The sequence below is a fragment of the Scyliorhinus canicula genome, chromosome 10 (genome assembly GCF_902713615.1).
Source record: "Scyliorhinus canicula chromosome 10, sScyCan1.1, whole genome shotgun sequence".
NCBI lineage: Eukaryota > Metazoa > Chordata > Chondrichthyes > Carcharhiniformes > Scyliorhinidae > Scyliorhinus > Scyliorhinus canicula.
In genome coordinates this window covers 58,170,527-58,192,801 of record NC_052155.1, presented here as the reverse complement: position 1 = coordinate 58,192,801, position 22,275 = coordinate 58,170,527, and the positions used below count along the sequence as shown (strand labels likewise).

The following is a 22,275-nucleotide window of genomic DNA, read 5'->3' as shown; positions in this document are numbered from 1 at the left end:
GTCAAACAGTCTGGTAATGGGGGAGGACTTCAACACGGTCCTGGACCCGGCACTGGATCAGTCTAGGTCTAGATCGGGTAAGAGGCCGGCAGCGGCCAAGGTCCTGAGGGGGTTCATGGACCAAATGGGGGGGGAGTGGACCCGTGGAGATTCGCTAGGCCAAGGGCGAAGGAGTTTTCTTTCTATTCCCATGTTCACAAGGCGTACTCGCGGATTGACTTTTTCGTGGTGAGCAGGGCGCTAATCCCGAGAATGGAGGGGGTAGAGTACTCAGCCATCGCGATTTCGGACCATGCCCCGCACTGGGTGGAGTTGGAGCTGGGGGAGGAGAGAGGCCAATGCCCTCTGTGGAGACTGGACGTCGGACTATTGGCGGATGAGGAGGTCTGTGGGCGGATTCGGAGGAGGATCCAAAGCTATGTGGCGACCAACGATACTGGGGAGGTTTCAGTGAGTATGGTCTGGGAGACGCTGAAGGCAGTTATCAGGGGGAAACTAATTTCAGTCAGGGTCCACAGGGAGAAGAGGGATAGGATGGAGAGGGAGAGGTTGGTGCGGGAGATACTTAGGGTGGACAGGAGGTATGCGGAATCCCCCGAGGAGGGGTTGTTAAAAGAGCGCGGAGTCTGCAGGCAGAGTTTGACTTACTTACCACAGGGAAGGCAGAGGCTCAGTGGAGGAAGGTACAAGGAGCGGTGTACGAGTATGGGGAGAAGGCAAGCAGGTTGCTGGCACACCAACTGCGGAAGAGAGAGGCGGCCAGGGAAATTGGGGGAATTAGGGACAGGGGGCTAACACTGTGCTGAGCCTGGCAAGGATCAATGAGGTCTTCAAGGACTTTTATGGTAAACTGTGTGAGTCAGAACGCCCAGAAGGAGGGGGAGGCGGGGAATTAAGCGATTCTTGGACCAACTGAGGATCCCTAAGGTGGAGGAGGGGCGGGTGGAGGGATTGGGGGCCCCGATTGAGATGGAGGAATTGGTTAAGGGTTTGGAGGGTATGCAGTCGGGCAAGGCCCCGGGACCGGACAGATATCCCATAGAATTGTACAGGAAATTCTCAGAGCTGTTGGGCCTGTTATTGTTGAGAACCTTCAACGAGGCTAAGGAATAGGTAACCCTTCCCCCTCGCAGGCTTTGATCTCACTCATCCTTAAGCGAGATAAGGACCTGTTGCAATGTGGCTCCTACAGGCTGATATCGCTCCTTAATGTAGATGCCAAACTGTTGGCCAAGATCTTGGCCACCAGAATTGAGGACTGTGTCCTGGGAGTGATTAATGAGGATCAGACGGGGTTTGTGAAGGGCAGGCAGCTGAACACGAATGTGCGGACGCTCCTGAATGTGATCATGATGCCCTCGGAAGGAGGGGATGCAGAAGTGGTGGCGGCAATGGACGCGGGAAAAACCTTTCCCTTTCCCTCGGGTGGAGTGGGAGTACCTGTGGGAAGTGTTAGGCAGATTTGGATTTGGCGAGGAATTCATAGGGTGGGTTAAATTGCTGTATCAGGCCCCTGTAGCGAGTGTGTCGACGGACCGGCTGCGGTCAGAGTACTTTAGGCTACATCGAGGAACGAGGCAGGGGTGCCCCCTGTACCCCTGAAGGGGGCTGGGGGGGGGGGGGGGGGGGGGGGAGCATCGGGTTTCACTGTATGCGGATGATCTGCTCCTATACATTTCGGATCCAGTGGAGGGGATGGGGGAGGTCATGCAGATCCTTAAAGATTTCAGGGACTTTTCAGGGTATACGTTGAATGTCGGGAAAAGCGAGCTTTTTGTGATACATGCGAGAGGCCAGGAAAAGGGACTGGGAGAGCTACTGTTTAAGATGGTGGAGAGGAGCTTTCGCTATTTGGGCATACGGGTGGCTAAGAGTTGGGATGCCCTGCACATGCTCAATCTAGCACGGCTGGTGGATCAGATGGAAGAGGACTTTAAGAGGTGGGACATGCTGCCGCTTTCCCTGGCGGACAGGGTGCACTCCGCGAAGATGACGATCCTCCCCAGGTTCTTGTTCATCTTCCAGTGCCTTCCCATCCTCATCCCCAAGTCCTTCTTCAAGCGGGTGAACAGGACTATCACGGGATTTATGTGGGCAAACAAGACCCTGCGTGTTAAGAGACTGTTCTTAGAGCGCAGTCGGGGGGGGGGGGGGGGGGGGGGGGGGGTTGCTGGCGCTGCCGAACTTCTGCAGCTATTACTGGGCAGCGAATATATCCAGGATTCAGAAATGGGTAGTAGAGGGGGGGGGGGGGGGGGGGGGGGGGGGGTGGCGTAGGAACGGTTGGAGGAGGCGTCTTGCAGGGATAATAGCCTGGCGGCATTGATAACGGCACCACTGCCGCTCTCGCCGGCACGGTACACCACGAGCCCGGTGGTGATGGCGACATTGAGGATCTGGGGCCAGTGGAGACGGCACAGGGGGGAGGTAGGGGCCTCAGCCTGGACCCCAATACGGAATAATCACAGGTTCGTTCCAGGTAGAATTGACGGTGGGTTCCTAAGCTGGCACAGAGTGGGTATCAAAAGGATGGAGGACTTGTTTATTGACGGGACTTTTGCTAGCCTGAGGGCACTGGAAGAGAAATTTGAGTTGCCTCCAGGGAGTACCTTTAGGTACCTGCAGGTCCGGGCTTTCGTGAGGAAGCAGGTGGGGGAATTTCCGCTGCTACCAGCCCGGAGGATACAGGACAGGGTGGTCTCGGGCATGTGGGTAGGGGACGGAAAGGTATCGGACATATACCAGGAGCTGCAGGAGGCGGAGGAGGCCTCGGTGGAAGAGCTGAAGGGCAAGTGGGAAGAGGAGCTGGGTGAGGAGCTGGATGAGGGCCTGTGGGCTGATGCCCTGGGCAGGGTCAATTCCTCCTCGTCTTGTGCCAGGCTTAGCCTGGTTCAGTTTAAGGTGGTGCACCGGGCACATATGACAGTGGCGAGAATGAGCAAGTTCTTTGGGGTGGAGGACAGGTGTGGGAGGTGTTCAGGGAGCCCAGCAAACCATGTCCATATGTTTTGGGCATGCCCGGCACTTACAGAATTTTGGAGAGACTTTGCAAAGGCTATGTCCAAGGTCTTGGACACTCGGGTAAAGCGGAGCTGGGGGATAGCGATATTTGGGGTGTCAGAAGATCCGGGAGTGTAGGAGTCGAAAGAAGCTGAAGTCTTGACCTTTGCCCCCTTGGTAGCCCGGAGACGGCTCTTGTTAATGTGGAGGGACGCGAATCCCCCAAGTGTGGAGACTTGGATCAGTGACATGGCTGGGTTTCTAAATTTGGAAAGGATAAAGTTTGCCTTAAGAGGGTCCTTGCAGGGGTTCTCCAGGCGGTGGCAACCGTTCCTTGACTTTCTCACGGAACGTTAAGTGGAGGTCAGCAGCAGCAGCAAACCAGAGGTGGGGGGGGGGGTATGGGTGGTGGATAGATTTTACTTGTAGAGGGCAGATACCCCACCTTGCTTTGTTAAGTTGTCAATTCGCTTTTCTTTATTATTATGCTTATGTTTTTTGTTGTTTTCTTTCTGTAGTGGTTTGTAAAATTTGGTAAAAATTTTAAATAAAAACTAATTTTATAAAAAGGGAATGGTCCCAGACCCAGGAGACGGCTTTTGCATCAATGAAGAAACAGGTGTCCTCCTCCCGTCTACTGACCCACTGAGACCTAACTAAACCGCTGTTGCTGACATGCGATCCTTCTCCCTTCAGGGTCGGAGCTGTCCTCACCTACCGGATGGAAGACGGATCGGAGCGCCCCATTGCTTTCGCATTTCGGAAGTCAGTGGATGAGGAGATCAGTTTGGCCGCAGTATTTATGGTAGAAAAATTCCACCAGTACGCCTCGGGCATCCTTTTACCGTCTTCACCAGTCACAAGCCCCTGTTGGGGTTGTTTAAGGAAGACCCAGCGATTCCCCCCATCACCTCTGCCAGGATCCAACAATGGGCACACTGTTAGCGGTGTGTGTATATATGTCCATGATTCCACACGCCGATGCGTTGAGCCACCTCCCTCTCCCCGCCAGGCCACCTGCACATGCGTTAGCCTTTGAGGTGATCACTGCCCTCCATTTTATGGATTCCTTGCCGGTCACAGCTTCCCGCATCCGTGTTTGGACGCAGATAGACCCACAGTTGTCCCTGATGCAGCCCATAATCCAGTATGGGGCCCAACACCATGTCTTGTCAGGGGCTTGAAGGCGTACACTAACAAGATAGCTGAATTAAGCATCAATGATGGTGTCATTCTGTGGGGAACATGCATGGTGATTCCCGAGCGCAAGCGTGCATCACTCCTACAGGACTTCCACAATGGGCACCTAGGAGTGTTAAAGATGAAGATATTAGCCTACAGCTATGTATGGTGGTCAGGCATTGATACGGATGTAAAGATGGCCTAGCGTTGTACTCAGTGTCAGGAAAACCAGAAGCTGCCGCCACTGGCAATGCTGCACCACCCATGGGAATGACAGGGCCGTCCTTGGTCCTGCCTCCATATCGATTTTGCAGGACCGTTCCAGGGACAATGTTCCTCATCATCATAGACGCCCACTCAAAGTGGATGGAGGTCCATAAAATGGAATTTACCAAAGCTCAGGCCACCATCCACGTGGGGAGGATGTTTCCAATTGTAGGAAAAACTAGAAACAGAGGACACAATCTCAGGCTAAAGGGACGATCCTTTAAAATAGAGATGAGGAGGAATTTCTTCATCCAGAGGATGGTGAATCTGTGGAGCTCTTTGCCGCAGAAGGCTGTGGAGGCCAAATCACTGAGTGTCTTTAAGCCAGAGATAGATAGGTTCTTGGTTAATAAGGAGATCAGGTGTTATGGGGAGAAGGCAGGCGAATGGGGGTGATAAAAATATCAGCCATGATTGAATGGCGGAGCAGACTCGATGGGCCGAGTGGTCTAATTCTGCTTCTATGTCTTATGGTCTTATCTGCGCATTTTTATTTGCTATGCAAATGCCTGAATAAAATATTTTTTTTTAAAAAGGAAAATTGTCTCTAAGGTATGAGTCGATGAGTATGAATATTATCAGGCTGTTGTTTGACTAGTTTGTGAGACAGCTCTCCCAATTTTGACACAAGCCCTTAGTTCTTCGTAAGGAGGACTTTGCTGAGTCACCAGGACTGGGTGTGCCATTGTTATTTCCCGTGCCTCGGTCAATTCTAGTTGATCAGTCTGGTTTTATTCCTTTTAGACTGTAGCGGTTTGTCACAACTGAGTGGCTTGCTCAGCCATTTCAGAGGCATTTAAGAGTCGACTACATGTAGGCCAGACCAGGTAAGGATAGCAAATACAAGGGATTAGTGATGCAGATGGGATTTTACGACAGTGGCTTACGCCCATTAGACTAGCTCTTAGTTCCAGATGTATGAACTGAACTTCATTTCCAGCAGCTGCCATGGTGGGATTCGAACTCAAGTCCCCTGAGCATCAGCCTGGGCCTTTGAATTTTTTAATTTTTATTTTTTCAAATTAAGGGGCAATTTAGTGTGGCCAATCTACCTACCTTGCACATCTTTGGGTTTGGAAGTGATACCCACGCAGACACGGGGAGAATGTGCAAATTCCACACAGACAGTGACCTGGGGCCGTGATCAAACCCGGGTCCTCGGTGCCATGATGCAGCAGTGCTAACCACTGCACCACCGTGCCACCAGACCCGGGCCTTTGAATTATTAATCCAGTGACATTACCACTACCCTGTTGCCTCCCCATGTCATTCAGGGTGAGGCCTGCTTCCTGATGAGCCTTGAGGACTTCCTTTACCCTCTGGTTCTGCTCTTGTGGAGCAGTGGATTAGAATGCCATCATGGTGCATAGAATATCTCAGGGGCAGACACAATGTCAAAAGGGAGGCAATCAATCACAAGCAGGCTGGTTCGTCATCTGAATCCGGACATCTGCCTCACTAACAAATATCCGGCGTAAAGTTTCAGGTTGTGACCTTTCATCAGAACTTCAAGAAATGAGAGATGCTCCAGATTCCAAGTACAGAACCAGAGAAAGGATGAGAAAAAACAAACATTAAGATCTGTCATCGGTGGGAGGCAGGAGAGATTTAATAGCAAAAGGAGTAACGGTAAAAGATAAAGAGAGTGGTAATGGAACAAGTAAAGGAGCAAAAGATGCATCGGGGTGGTGAGAATGGCAGAGCGGTGAACAGCTGCCAGCCAGAAATAAAAAGATAGAAATAAAAGAGACAAACCCAAACTGGGAAAGAAAAAGGAAACAAATTGGAGACAGAGGTTACGACCTGATCTTGTTGATCTCACTGTTGAGTCCAGAAATCTGTGAAGTGCCTAATGGAAAGATGAGGTGCTGTTCCTCCAGCTTCATCAGAACGCTGCAGGAGACTGACTGAGGACAGAGAGGTCAGAATTAAGAGCAAGGTGGAGAATTAAAAGGTCAAGCAATCAGAAGTTCAGGATTATGCTTGTGGACTGAACAGAGGTGTTCTGCCAAGTGGTCAGCTAATTTGTGGCTGGTCTCCCATGTAGAAGGCACCACATCCTGAGTAGCAGATATAATATATTAAATTGAAATAGAAGTAAATCTTTCAGTTGGAAGAGTGGGGACTTCCACAGTAAGGAGAGAAAAAAGGTTCACATTTATATGGTGTCTTTCACAATTCATGAGATCCTCCCCCAAATATGCTTTTTACAGCCTATTGAGTATTTTGAAGTGTAGTTACTGTTGTAATGTGGGAAAGCCACACACAGTGAGCTCCCACTCACAAGGTGGTCATGACCAGGTAAACTGATCTGGGATGTTAATATTGGGGTAAATGTTGACCCGAACACGGAGGATAACTCCCCTGCTCTTCTTCAAAATAATCTCATGGAATTTTTTAGGTCCATCTGAAAAGTTTGATGGGGCTCTGCTTTAGCATCTTACTTTGAAAGTCTGACAATACAAACATCCTCCAGTACTGCACTGGAATGCCAGCCTCATCGTTTAGCTGGTTTAGCACTGAGCTAAATTGCTGGCTTTTAAAGCAGACCAAGGCTTTAGAATTTACAGTGCAGAAGGAGGCCATTCGGCCCATTGAGTCTGCACCGGCTCTTGGAAAGAGCACCGAACCCAAGGTCAACACCTCCACCCTATCCCCATAACCACACCCGACACTAAGGGCAATTCTGGACACTAAGGGCAATTTAGCATGGCCAATCCACCTAACCTGCACATCTTTGGACTGTGGGAGGAAACCGGAGCACCCGGAGGGAACCCAAGCACACACGGGGAGGACGTGCAGACTCCGCACAGACAAAGACCCAAGCCGGAATCGAACCTGGGACCCTGGAGCTGTGAAGCAATTGTGCTATCCACAATGCTACCGTGCTCGAGGCCTGCAGTGGGATACTGGAAACATTTTGTTATTTGTATTGTCCTTTCTTTAAATTCTTTTGTAAATTTCTGATAATTAAATGAGGACAACCAGCAAAACCAGGCATTGGTGCCGGGCAGAAGTCGACTGTTCAAAATAGCATATTTTTTTCCCAAACCAAAATAGAGCGTGGAAAATTAAAAACTTTCACATTTCATAATCCGTCAAATCCCCCCCCCCTCCCCTTTTTACTATTCCTTTATCTGCAGGGTGTGCCCAGCTATCGCATATTTTGAAGTTGGAAGTAATGGTTTTGCGGCCATACTCGATAGTTCTGTGCAACACAGAGAAGCCTTTATTAATTTATCATTGGCTGGTGGTCCAGCCAGCGACGCCCACATCCCAGAAATTATTTTTTTAAATTGCATTGAGTCGCTTCAGAGATGGCCAAATGTTCCGGGACGATTCTCCGGGAAGTTGCGTGGCGTGGAGTTGGACCTGTTCCAAATTTGGGTCTTTGAAACGAACGATCCCCCCCCCCCCCCTCCCCCCCCCCCCCCCTTGCCCATGACTTCCGGTTGGGAAGGAATTAACAGGAGTTAAAAAAAGGCACCGAGCTTACTGACATGCCGAATCTCGGACATTCAAATCAAGGTTTCGAGCTTTCTTGTCTGTTGGCAGTCTGTGATTTTGATGAATTAAGAGCTGCCTGACCTTGAGGCGGTGGGTAAAGGTGTACAAACAAACACACCTTTCCTACCCGCTCCAGTGAAGGGGAAGCTCCCAGTTACCTGCCAGCATCATTCTGCTAGTCACACATTCATTCACCTTGATTTGAGGGGGTCCTTCCGTCTATGAATTTTCGCTCGAGCCTTTACCCAGATCCAATTCACGTTTCAAAACAACTCCAGGTTGGATAGATCCCATGATAAGACCCAGTTCCATTTAAAAGGGTGCTCCCAAATTGTTTCGTGTAACAAACGAAAACAGTGATCAAACTGAGCGAAGTCGGGCTCTTTAATACGTGTTTGATTTTAGATCTGAAATGTTAGTATCTATTAGTTTGTCCTCTCGTGTAATGAGGTGAACTCGGAGGGTGAATTCATCTCATTTGCCCCATGCTAATTGGGTTTGAATTTTCAAATCTCCCCATTGCAGCAGCAAGCTTGCTGCTGTGCTCGGTCACACTGCCACGTACCTGCACCCAAGCAGCCAATGGCTCTTGTTGTGAGGGGAGCCAGGTATTTTTTTTCAACTCACGTGGTTGTGGGCAGGTAAATGCAAAAGAAAATGAGCTCATTAAAGGAGGACCAGCCTCATTTGCATGGGCTCTCACGCAAGCCAAAAAAAAAAGCAAAGCACCCTCCTTCCTAGTTTGGGCTGCCCCCTTGGTTTACACGGTTGTAGGTGTCTAGGGTGGTTTTCTCCTTTACTTTTCACTGCGGGGAGGTGAGCGGTTTATTCCGGGGGGTTTGCTTTCGTTTCTGTCTCTTTCCCCGGGAGCATGACGGCGTCTCTTGATTATTTGGTGCTTTTATTTGGGGCAACAGCCGGGGCAGATGGGAGGAATCTGGGATCTGATGAGAAGGAGCTGGTGCTTTTGTTGTGGCAAGTGGTGGATTTGGCAAACGAGAAGGTACGAAGTGATTCTGTTCTTTCCACTTGTTATGAGAAGTTGGGAAGTTTGGGGGTGGGGGGATTGCTATATTGCGGGGAGACAATTCGTCCCACATCTCCCTTCAATTGTTTCTGTAACTTTTTTTCCCCCTTTAATTTAGGCCGGGAAAGTGCACAAAGTATTTGTAAAACCGAATAATTTGGAACTAACAGAGCAATACACCGAGCACACTGGCATCGCGGTGGAAACCCTGAGCACAGCAGAACCTCTGGATCAAGTTCTCGAACAGGTGAATGCACTGCCTTCGGTGTCAGACTTAACTTTACCGAGTTTCTGCTGTTGGGAGGTGGAATTCGATTTGACTGGAACTTTTTCACTTTTTCTCTCTCCTTGCCGTTTGGACGATTTCTCTTTTTTTTAAAAAATCACATTTGGGTTCTATTTCGTAAATAGTTTTGAATTTAGGAAACTTCAATTTTTTTGTGGGGGGTGGGTCAGGTCTTTCGGTTCGACCTCCAAATACAGGACCACAAACATAACTCCTATAACGATGTCAATACATTGAACTCAAATCTTTGGTTAAAAAAAATTAGTCGCGCAATGGTTAACAAAAACTAAATTTGTCTGGACAAGGACCCATTGGATCTCGTTGTGAAGTTGCCAGCACCAGGCAAAAACAAAAGCAACCTGTCTCTGCAGCATTAACCAGACTGAACACTTTGAATCTGTTGAATGGTGAGCGTTTGCCCGACCTGTCTCCCCATAACACAGCTGAATTACAGTGTTAGCCTGTATTATCAACACCATTACAAACGGCTTCAGAGGCCTGGAGCAAAGCAACTATGCAAATTCCAGTGAGCACATGGCGAACTGTGCCTACCCTTTGCTAATGTTCCTGGCAACAAGATGTGTGAATTTACTCGAAATCGACGCGGCACATTAAATAGATTAGGGATCACAAAATTCCACAGAAATGATACAACACAGAAGGGGGCCATTCGGCCCATCTGATCCATGCCGGCCCAAAGGTGCCTTTTCTAATATCCCATCTTCCTCAGCCCGGCCCATAACCCTGCAGTTTACAGCACTCAAAGTGCAGATCCAGGTACTGTCTAAGATAGTTTAGGGTCTCTGCCTCCACCACCAACTAAGGCAGCAAATTCCAAACGCCCACTACCATCATGTCGTCTCCTGGTGTCCCTAATCCTGATCAGCGCGGATCTATGACCCCTGGTTTTTGAACTCTCTGCCAAGGGAAACCGGTTCCTCCTGTCTACTCCACCCCTCCCAGTTTTGTACATCTCAATCGGGTCACTCCCCTCAGTTTCCTAAACAGGGATTTAACATACTTAATATCGTTTTGAACATCGCTTTGTTTTATGAATCATTTAGCACACTACCAGTGTAATAAATCGCCACGCTATATATACGTTTTAAATAATACAGGGGTATGCTGAAATCAAAAGCGATGTCCCTTTAGGGAACAGATTAAAATAACACCACTTTCCACTGTAAATTCTGATTCGGTGTCATATTTTGCTTTATAATACTCGGTGAAGGGCCTTCGGACGTTTTGTTACGGCGCATGTAAATATAAGTTGTAATGAAATTACACATTTAACCACGCCAAATGGGGAGGCCAAGGTGTGGCCATTTCATAATTTTTATAGATCTCCCTTTTTGAGATTAACGAATTCACGGGCTACTGATCATCTATTGTTGTCACACAGTTCAATCGTTCTGTAAACAACGAGTTGAATATTGGAGTGGGCACTTCATTCTGCCTTTGTACAGACAGTCAACTGCTCATACGTCAAGTCTTCCATCCTGAATCTTCTAACAAGGTGTGTACTAAATTACATGTATAAATAAGGGTTTTAAATTGAAATAGATGGTTTGGAGGACTGTTTTAAATGTGTCATAATTTGAACAAGTATCTTTTTTTGATTTGTGGGTTAAACTTAGAGCCCCAAAATATACAACGTCTAATGTTTATAAACTAGCGTCCTGCAGCCAGTTGCTCCAAGTGATTTTGCCACACTCCAGACTGGTTTGATAGACTGCTGGCAATTCATTGTTGTTAACATCTGTTTTTCAAACAAATGGCTGTGATTTACATTTCATTCTTGCTTCCCCTGACAGAATGTCATGTTACCAGAATGCTTCTATTCCTTTTTTGATCTGCAAAAAGAGTTTAAGAAATGCTGCCCAGATGCCCCTGATCTCCACGAACTCGATCTCAGTATTATGGCTGAGCGTATCCTTTGCCAAGTCATTTTTCTTCTACTTGCCTTCAGAGAAGGTGGTGGTTTGTGTATTTTCGCCATGTGAATGTCCCCAATGTCTACTTGTGTTTATCATTTGCCATCCAACAATGTCATGCAGTTCATATTTTTTTAAACAAAAATACTGTCTGCAGTAAAAGCTGTGATTCTGGACATGTCGAAATTCTGTATTGCTGGAAACACTTAAAGGGACCGGGTATTTGACAAAACTTTTATTGCTTTGTTTACAAACAAAGAATGCAATCATGTGAAGCAACACTTCACTGATGGCTTACTATGGGTGATGTGAGGTGAGAAAAATAACCCCATTATCTCCTGGGTTGACTTGTCCAAAACAGTCTTCATTCTTTTTAAAAATGTTTTCATTGGTTTTCACATTTTTATGTTGCACGTTTCAGCTCGTACGTCAACTTAAAATGTCATAACCGCACATAGTACCAAGCAAAACAACCTAGGGAAGAGTGAAATTACAAAAGAGAGAGAAACCAAAAAATGAGAGAGAAAAGCTTAATTGCAGTGTTAATGTAAGCCTACTTGTGACGATAAAGATTATTATCATTATTAAAACTCAAACAAGGATCACTATGAATATTTAGATCTACATGTTTCCCCACACCCCCTGTGGCTGTGGACCCCATTTGGCCAGTCTGCCTCAGTTGCCCTTCCCAGTGTTGGCCATAGCGTGTATTACCAGGCGCATTGATGCTCCATTTGGCTTTCCACTTACTGTTGGGGCTCGTCCCCTGCGCTTATGCCCCATGTGTCTCACAGGCTTTTTTATAGGCTTTTGCACCCCCTGCACTCTTCACTGAAAACATTAAGTGATGTGTGTTTCCTCTAAGGCAATGTAGAATGTTTAAGAAAGAGAATTTATGATAATGTGCTGGTGGACATACCATGTACAATTCTGAGGGCAACAAAAAACATGATTGGATCTCGCATGTTTCAGCTGAGTAATTTTTCAAGATTTTGTTTTTATTAATCTACCCAAATTGATGTGGAGATGCAATTGCCTGAAAATGCTCGCATTCTAAGCATTGTCTGGCATCTTTGAATTTGTCTATATATATGTTTCTGGAACATGCCTCTCCATTCACCTGAGGAAGGAGCAGTGTTCTGAAAGCTAGTGTTGGACTTTAACCTGGTGTTGTAAGACTTCTTACTGTACCCAAATTGAGACTATAACAAATATCCATCAAGTAAGCAAGCAAATAAAGAACTAATTTAGAACTCCTAAAGAAACCGTGATGGCCGTGTGTAGTGAAGCACCAAGTCTGGCAGACCAATTTGATTCTCTGCTCTGTGCTGAAGCATTTAACTTCAGCCAGTTCAATAGAGTCGGACATGTACTGCAATGGCCCAAACTCCCTTGGGTCCAGGAGGAGAGAAATCAGCAAAGGTGACTCTACTGCAAACAACTGCCTTAAACCTGTGGTTACCCAAAACTCTGTCTGTGTCCTAACTTGTGCTGTGTCCCATTCACCCATGACCCTTGTGTTCGCCAACCCACACTGGCTCCTGGTTAAGCAGTGCCTTAATTTTTAAAAAAAATCATCTTGTTTCCAAATCCCTCCCCCCATGACCTTGCCACTCACTATCTCAATAATTCTTCCATCCCCACAACTCTGTTTTAAGGTATGAGGTTCTCTATTTCTGTCGTCTTGAGCATCCCTGATTTTAATTGCTCCACCATTGGTCACTGTACGTTCAGCAAGGTCTAGGTCCTAAGCTCTGGAATTCCCTCCCTCATCCTCTCTACCAGTCAACCTCGCGTACCACCTTGAAGATGTTGCTTAAAGTCACCTTTTTTGGTCAGGTTTTGGTCATATGCCTGATTATTTCTTTGTGACTTGATGTCATGTTTTGGTTTCATATGCACCTATGAAATGCTTTTGCATGTTTTTATTGCGTTAATTGCACTCTACAAATACAAGTTGTTGAATGGGCAGCACGGTAGCACAGTGGTTAGCACTTTTGCTTCACAGCGCCAGGGTCTCTGGTTCGATTCCTACTTGGGGCACTGTCTGTGTGGAGTCTGCACATTCTCCCGTGTCTGCGTGGGTTTCCTCCGGGCGCTCCGGTTTCCTCCCACAAGTCTGGAAAGACGTGCTTGTTAGGTGAATTGGACATTCGGAATTCTCCCTCGGTGTATCCAAACAGGCGCAAGAGTGTGGTAACTAGGGCATTTTCACAGTAACTTCATTGCTGTGTTAATGTAAGCCTACTTGTCAAAAATGACTTGTGTGAGAACATTTTTTTTTCTTTTAAAAAAAATTTAGACTACCCAATTATTTTTTCTCCAATTAAGGGGCAATTTAGCATGGCCAATCCACCTAACCTGCACATCTTTGGGTTGTGGGGGTGAAACCCACGCAGACATGGGGAGAATGTGCAAACTCCACACGGACAGTGACCCAGGGCCGGGATTCGAACCCGGGTCCTCAACGCCGCAGTCCCAGTACTATCCACTGCGCCACATGTCACCCTACTTGTGCTAGATACAATGAGGTCTGGCGATGATGTTTCTACAGTCTAGTCTTAAACATGAAGACTGAACATGTGAAGATGTCCTCCATGATTAAAGACATCATCTTAGGCTGCTGCATCTTGACCTCCACTCTAAATTTTCTGATGTGAACCAGGGTTTCTGTAATTATTCTTGCTTTCCTTGGCTGGGGAGGTGGCAAATCGCTGGAGTTCCCATTGCTGTTCAGTGATCCTTGCTGGAAATTTCAATTATGTGACTATTGTTTTTTTTTAATAAATTTAGATTACCCAATTATTTTTTCCAATTAAGGGGCAATTTAGCGTGGCCAATCCACCTACTCTGCACATTTTTGGGTTGTGGGGGCGAAACCCACGCAGACACGGGGAGAATATGCAAACTCCACACGGACAGTGACCCAGAGCCGGGATCGAACCTGGGACCTCAGCGCCGTGAGGCGGTTGTGCTAACCACTAGGCCACCGTGCTGCCCTATTATGTGACTATTGTGTCGAGACCAGGATCATCAATGATGCTGTCCACTATCAAATCTCCTTTTGAATCTCGCTGTCTAAATTCATACAAGGATGATCACTGCAGTAAAGCAGTGGAAGAGAGATCAGCACTTGTGCAACTTTAGCCTAAGAGAGTCAACGGCTTCCGGCAAAGAGTAGAAAACTATTTTGGTAATGCAAAAGGCAAGATCTGATGTGCAAAGTAGCTTGATGCTGAGGTGTTTCCAAAGGTCAGAGTGGCCAGCTCTCATGAAAGCAACCATATCCCATTGCAAGTTAGCAAATAAAGCACAAAAAGTAAATTATTTATAATTTTCAGTCAGTGTGCAAATATGATTGACTTCTGCTTAGCACCTTCCTACATTAAAAGATGGGTAAGAGAATAGGGGTGTGCACCCATGATTTGATCGGAGCAGCACTAGCAGGATACAGTTTTACATTTTCAGTGTTCCTTTGTTTAATTCTTTTCTGAGGATAAATAACTCAGATTAGGATATAGTTCACAGATGGTACCAACCAAGATTACAGTTCTATAGATACATTGCAAGTTAGACGTTGCAATGAGCACGAGCCAAGGCAGAGTTTCAGCAAGCTGTTTGATTGTGGCAGCATAACATAGTTCTCATTTAATGTCAGCTTATTCTCATTTCAACAACCAAGTATCACTGGATCAGAAGCAGGAATATTGACTATTAACCTACTCTCCCCAGTCAGGGGAGATGCTGACAAAATGTAATGCACACTGCAGCTGAGCTCCATTTAACCTGGCACAAATAATGGATCTGGTTTACGTGGTTCAATGCCACATAATGCAGTACATTTCTCATAGAAACACATGTAATAGGAACAGGCGTTGACCTTATGGGCCATCAAGCCTGCTTCACATTTCCAAGTGATCATGTTTGATCTTGCGCTTCATGGTTGATCTTGCGCTTCAGCTCCATGTCCTGCCTGTTCCCTATATCCCTTGATTCCCTGAAACACTAAATCTATCTATCCCAACCTTTAAATGTACTTAACAAAGGATCATCCACTAAGTCATTGGGTCAGATATGAACAATCACTTGCAAATCAACATTGGTTTTGAAAGTTCTCTGGAGCGATCCTCAAGTAGAATGTGTTTCGCTTTGTACCACTTGTTTGACTGTGGGAGCAGTTGATGTGAGGTTAATCTTCAGATAACCTTGGGTGGCTGAGTTTTCTTGGGGATTTACACAACTTTTTTTGCAGTTAACCATTTAGCAGATCTATCGGCTAACTACTCACAATGAACTTGGCTACTGATTAATCTAATTTTTTCACCAAGGGATTGACTTAAATTTGTCCAGATAATAAGGGACATTAATCCCATGTTAGCATACATGAGATTTCAGCCTGGTGGCCTTTTTTGTGTTCGCATGTCAGTCCTGCTGTGATCTTTTTTTTTTCTCTTGTTTTATTGCAAAACAAAATTGTTGCTGAAGCCAAAAGTTATGCAAGTTTTGAATGTTCACAGTCCTTTTGGATTTATTTATTGTCACGAGTACTGAAGTACAGTGTTATTTTTCTGCGTGCAGCTCAAACAGATCATTTAGTTCATGAAAAGAAAAGAAAATACATAATAGGGCAACACAAGGCACATAATGTAAATACATAGACATTGGGTGGAGCATACAGGAGTGCAGTATTAATCAGGTCGGACCATAAGAGGGTCGTTTAGGAGTCTGGTAACTGCAGGAAGAAGCTGTTTTTGAATCTGTGCTTATTCTCAGACTTACTTTTGTATTTCCTGCCTGATGGAAGAAGTTGGAAGAGTGAGTAAGCTGGGTGGAGGGTCTTTGATTATGCTGTCCACTTTCCCAAGGCAGCGGGAGGTGTAAATAGAGTCAATGGGTGGGAGGTGGGTTTGTGTGATGAACTAGGCAGTGTTTACGACTCTCTGAAGTTTCTTGCAGTTTGGATCGAGCAGTTGCCATACCAGGCTGTGATGCAGCTAGATAGGATGCTTCCTATGGTGCACCTGTAAAAGTTGGTTAGAGTCAGTACAGATATGCCAAATTTCTGAGGAAATATAGGCGCTGTTGTGCTTTCTTGGTGGTAGTGTCGACATGGGTGGACAAGGACAGATTTTTGGTGATGTGCACACCTAGGAATTTGAAGCTGTCAAACCATCTCCACCTCAGCACCATTGATGCAGACAGGGGTGTATACAGTACTTTGCTTGCTGCTGTCAATGACCAGCTCTTTAGTTTTGCTGGCATTAAGGGAGATATTGTTGTCGTCACACCACTCCACGAGGTTCTCTATCTCCCTCCTGTATTCTGACTTGTTCGAGATCCAATCACTGGTTGTGTCGTCAGCAAACTTGTAGATGGAGTTGGAACCAAATTTTGCCATGCAGTCGCGTGTATAGGGAGTATAATAGGAGGCTAACTATGCAGCCTTGCTGGGCCCCGGTATTGAGGACTATCGTGGAGGAGGTGTTGTTTATTCTTACTGATGTGGTCTGTGGGTCAGAAAGTCAAAGGTCCAGTTGCAGAGCGAGGAGCCAAGTCCTAGGTTTTGAAGCTTTGATATGAGCTTGGCTGAGATTATGGTGTTGAAGGCAGAGCTGTAGTCAATAAATAGGAGTCTGATGTAGAAGTCCTTTATTGTCGAGATGCTCCAGGGATGAGTGTAGGGCCAGGAAGAAATAGCGTCTGCTGTGGACCAGTTGTGGCAGTTTGTGAATTGCAGTGCATCTAGGCATCCTGGGAGTATGGAGGTGATGAGCTTCATGACCAACCTCTCGAAGCACTTCATTACGACTGAAGTCAAGGATGGTAGTCATTGAGGTATGTTGCTTGGTTCTTCTTTGGCACCAGTATGATGGTGGTCTTCTTGAAGCAGGTGAGGACCTCGTATCGGAGTAGGGAGTGTTTGAAGATGTCTGTGAACACATCTGCCAGCTGGTCTGCACAGGGTCTGAGTGTACGACCAGGGACCCCATCTGGACCAGTAGCCTTCCGAGGGTTCACTTTCAGGAATGCCGATCTGACTTCGGAAGCTGTGACGGTGGGTATGGGTGTGTCCGGTGCTGCTGGGGCACCCGACAGCGGATTGATGGTTTCCTGCTCGAACCAAGTATAGAATGCATTGAGTTCATCGGGGAGGGATGCGCTGCTGTCGGAGGTGCTGCTCGGCTTTGCTTTGTAGCCCGTTATGTTGTTTAGGCCTTGCCACAACCGCCAAGAGCCGAATGCTGGTCTGTGACTCTAGCTTGGTCTCTCTGATATTGTCTCTTGGCGTCCTAGATGGCTTTGCAGATTTCCTGTATAGGTCCGGGTTGCCTGATTTATTTATTTATGTTTTGGCTTATAAATTTAGAGTACCCAATTATTTCTTTCTTTTTCCAATTAACGGGCAATTTGGTGTGGCCAATCCACCTAACCTGCACATCTTTGGGTTGTGGGGGGGAAACCCACGCAGACACTGGCAAAATGTGCAAACTCCACACGGACAGTGACCCAGGGCCAGGATATGAACCCGGGTCCTCAGCGCCGCAGTCCCAGTGCTAACCACTGCACCACAATACTGCCCCTCTGGTTGCCTGATTTGAATGCATCCGACCTATCCTTCAGTAGGGAGTCAATTTCCCGATTAAGCCATGGTTTCCGGTTGGCTCTCGTACATACTGCTTTCTTTGCTGGGCAGTCGTGTACACATTTGCTGATGAAGTCTGTGATGATGGTTGCATACTCGTTTAGGTCAGTCGCTGAGTTCTTAAATATGGACAAGTCCACTGTCTCCAAGCAGTCATGGAGGAGCTCTTCTGTTTCCTCGGACCAGCCGTGCACGACCTTCTTAGTCGGATTCTCCCGCTTAATTTTCTGCTTGTATGCCGGGAGAAGGAGCACCGTCTTATGGTCTGATTTTCCAAAGTGCGGTTGGGGGATGGAATGGTAGGCGTCCTTGATTCTTCCGTAGCAGTGGTCAAGAGTGTTGTCTCCCATGGTGGGACAGAAGATGTGCTGGTGGAATTTTGGCAGTGCACTCTTGAGGTTTGCCTTGTTGAAGTCCCCGGCTACTATGAACAAGGCATCCGGATGTTCTGTTTCGTTGTTGTTGTTTATAACTATACAGTTCGTCCAGTGCGGCCTCCACTTTTGCCTGGGGTGGGATGTTGACCGCTGTGATGATGGCAGAAGTGTGCATGGAAGGTAGTATGGGCGGCACTTTGCAATCGGGTATTTCAGGTCCAGGGAGCAGGGTCACCAAATCCAAGCAGCAGGAGGAGTTGATGAGGAGGCAACCCCTCCATCCTTTGCTTTGCCTGATGAAGCAGTGTCGAAAAGTGACATGTTCCTGTTGTGGAGATCACTATAATGTATTTGAGAGCAAGTACCAAAATGGCTTGGTTATGGGGCGTGGTACTCAAATAAACAAATATTCTTTCTTTGCCTAAGGCTTAATGACACTGACATTGTTTTTGTTTGTCTAGAAACAGGACAATTGTATAAATCTATTTCTACACAATAGGATCAATTGTGGAGTATGTCAGATATGAAACTACATAGTGCTTTCGCATCTCCACAAAGGGGGAAAACAATGCTTATTCAAAGAGAGGTACCCTTTAAGAGAAATTGTGGGATAACCACAAGGCTGGACTACACAAGATGTTTCAATACCACATCACCCGCCCTGAACTCCTTTTCTCCCCCCACAACTTTTTTCCTTGTCTGAAGGTGGGTGATATATACTCAAATAATGGTGTCACAAGTTGGCAATTTTCTGTTAGCTGATAAAAGTCGTTGATGATGAGTAAACGTAGGCTGCAGATGTTGGCATGCAAGAGGGGAGTTAGTTGTTTTCAATGTTTCTCACCCCTGAAGTCCAAGCACTTGCAGTAAAAATAAATAGTAATTGGAACAGGAATTCTGACTTTTGTTTCTCAGGGTATTTACGCCATCAACTCTTTTGTGGCCTGAGCAAATGCAATACTGATTTAAAAACTTGTATCTTTCATCGCTTCTCGGCCTTTTGACTCAGATCAAGCGTAGCACTTGGCCTTTTGTCTAAGATGAACGTGGGATCAGGTGTAATGCCTGGATCTGATATGTCTCTTGTGGAGACCATGAATTGGATTCAATTTGAATTGGTTTTTGGAGCAGGCAAGGAGCTGGTTTAGGATTTTGCCATTGTCCATGCTCTGGCTTTGTAACTCTGATAAAGTAATGGGGAAAAAAACCTGGTATTTTTCCATACTGAATGGCTAATTGCTATATCTGGAGGTCCATCACTATGTTCATGTAATGGGAGTCAGGAGAACCGGTAGCACATGTATTGCAAGTTGATATAAATTTGTTCCTACCTATGTCATGCAATTCGGCGATAATTTAATGATTTACTGTAGATCAGATTGATCCTACAAAAATTCATAATTGTTTTTTCTCATTACAACCTTGATTTGAATTTAATTTAAACTTGACATTAACATTCCCATGTCCAATAGTATGAAACAAATATTACATTATTGAACGATTGGTATACAATTATCATCTTTAAACACATATTACCTTGATGAGTTTCTGCAGATCTACATCTTGAAGACAAATCAGCCACCTACCAGTTTGGTATTTCAGATATTATGACTGCGAATGACATTATATTAACCATTATATCTGAACCGCACAGTAAGTAACATCAGTTCAGTAGGTTTCTGTTTGTTTTACTGTGAATAATTTGAGTTTGTAATACTTTATAATTTGTTTAGATCACAGGTTTACAGATCCTGAAAAAGTGAATCACAAGTTTGAAACTGGGACCTGGTAAGTTTTCATAATAAAAATGTCATAAGCTTGGAGCCATTCCATAATAGTGGGAATGATATTCAATTACCATTTTTCGTCCCACCTGAACAAGACTGTTAACAAAAATCAGAAATGAAATGAAATGGAAAAATTGCTTATTGTCACAAGTAGGCTTCAAATGAAGTTACTGTGAAAAGCCCCAGAACACTTGTAATTGGCGACAACTTATTGACAGGGGTGGGGAATTAGGAAGTAGAAGATGGAAAGGAGGGCTAACATGCATGTATTCCAATTGGCAGCGTGTCTAGTGGTGTCCTCCAGGGGTCTGGACTGTGGCTCACTTTTCATTATATTTCTAATTTACTTTGATCAAATATAGAACCTTCTCGCCAAGTTCAGTAGGTTTTGGATGGGGTGGGGGGCGGTTCTAATATGAAAAAACAGAAAAAAGACGAGCAGGATTAGACCAAAGCACCATTGAGCCTGCTTGGCCATTCAAAAGATGACTGATCTTGGGCTTCTGTGTAGCACAGTGGTTAGCACAGTTGCTTCACCGCTCCAATGTCCTAAGTTTGATTTCCGGCTTGGGTCACTGTCTGTTCAAAGTCTGCACATTCTCCCCGTGTCTGCATGGATTTCCTCCGGGTGCTCCGCTTTCCTCCCACAGTTCAAAGATGTGCAGGTTAGTTGATTGGCCATGCTAAATTGCCCTTGGTGACCAAATAGGTTAGGTGGGGTTACTGGGTTATGGGGATAGGTTGGAAGTCTGGGCTTAAGTGGGGTGCTTCTTCCAAGGGCCGGTGCAGACACGGTGGGCCGAATGGCCTGCTTCTGCACTGTCGATTCTATGATTCTTCAATTCCACTGTCACCCCACTCCGCTTATCCCTTGATTCCCCAAGACCAAAGATCTGTCAATAATCGCTTATTGTCATAAGTAGGTTTCAATGAAGCTACTGTGAAAAAGCCCCTGGTCGCTACATCCCAGCGCCTGTTTGGGGAGGCAGGTACGGGAATTGAACCCACGCTGCTGCCTTGTTCTGCATTACAAGTCAGCTATTTATCCCACTGTGCTAAACCAGCCCCTTATTTCACCCTTGTATTGAAATTTGGATCATCCGCAACTCTCCGCAAAACAACCATTGATAGATTGAGTGAATGGGCAACAATGTGATGGTGGTGTTCAATGTGGGAACATGAGGTCATCCACTTTAGACTCCAGAATGATCGACCAGATTATTTTCACAATGGTGAGAAGCTAGGAACTGTGGAGGGACGCAGATCTGGGGGTCCAAGTATGGAAATCACCTAAAGGCAGAGGATTACACAATAATTAAAAAGGCTATTGAAATGTTGACCTTTATCTTGAGGCTTAAAGTATAAAACGGGTATGTTTAAAATACGGTTAGATTCCAGTAAAAATAGTGAATTCCATTCAGAGCAACACATCAGTCCTGGGAGAGAGCACAGTGTAGAATCACCACAATGAACCTGGGACCAAAAGGTTTAATTATGAGGATAAGTTGCACAGATGAGGCTTGAGTAGATAGAATAAATCAGTCATATAATTGGGATGATTAAGGTCATTAAAGCAATTGATAGGATAGCTGAAGAGAAACTATATCCTGGGATGGGGTGGTCGACTCCAAAACAACAGCACATAAATTAGTGCCACATCCTCCTTCGCACAAGATAATGAAAATCTGAAACTCTGACCCCTAAAAAGCTGAAGCTAGAGCTATTGAAAATTTCAAAACTAAGATTAATAAATAAGTTAGGCTAGGGTATATAGAACTCAGATGAAGATTGGTAATATTTTATTAAATGGTAGAACCAGCTCAAGGGGCTAAAGAGACTACTCCTGATCCTATTTTCTCTTTTGAATGTGTTGATGCATTACTGTGGTACCCGTCACAGGTGTTATTATCCTCCAAGTGATAGTTAGTAAATGTATATTCCAGACATTTGTAGTCTATACACTGGTGATGGAGGGTGATCACAATTGACTCCATTCCTGTGCTTACCAGTTGCTGACACATGGACTTCCCAGCAGAGGCAGAAAGCTGCTGCTGGAGCATGATTGAAGATGACCTTGTGCTGCCATGCCCTCTTTCATTCCCTTCCCTCCATTTGAGGACAGTCCCCATTTCTCTCATTGCTCAAATTGATTTCTAAGCATTTGAATCCAAACTCAAAATGCACCAATTCACAATGTTGTGCAAGTTCACGATGTTAGATGGAATTGTTCTCTTTCCTCATCCACCCCCCTCCCTCCAACCCCCA

The 22,275-nt window shown here is 45.8% G+C and overlaps 1 protein-coding gene across 3 annotated transcripts in view; it reads left to right on the top strand.

Moving 5' to 3' along the window:
• Positions 1–8,664: 8,664 nt before the first annotated feature.
• Positions 8,665–22,275, top strand: part of LOC119972396 (epithelial splicing regulatory protein 1-like) — a 133,833-nt gene continuing 120,222 nt past the window's right edge. For 2 of the 3 annotated variants that reach the window (XM_038809008.1, XM_038809007.1), the window contains exons 1-6: positions 8,667–8,959; positions 9,102–9,230; positions 10,672–10,785; positions 11,084–11,198; positions 19,778–19,876; positions 19,957–20,011. In XM_038809008.1, the coding sequence (XP_038664936.1) occupies positions 8,828–8,959; positions 9,102–9,230; positions 10,672–10,785; positions 11,084–11,198; positions 19,778–19,876; positions 19,957–20,011 (644 nt within the window). In that variant the 5' untranslated portion in view covers positions 8,667–8,827. Of the gene's footprint in view, positions 8,960–9,101; positions 9,231–10,671; positions 10,786–11,083; positions 11,199–19,777; positions 19,877–19,956; positions 20,012–22,275 lie in introns of all 3 variants that reach the window. The other variant, XM_038809009.1, reaches the window with a different exon arrangement.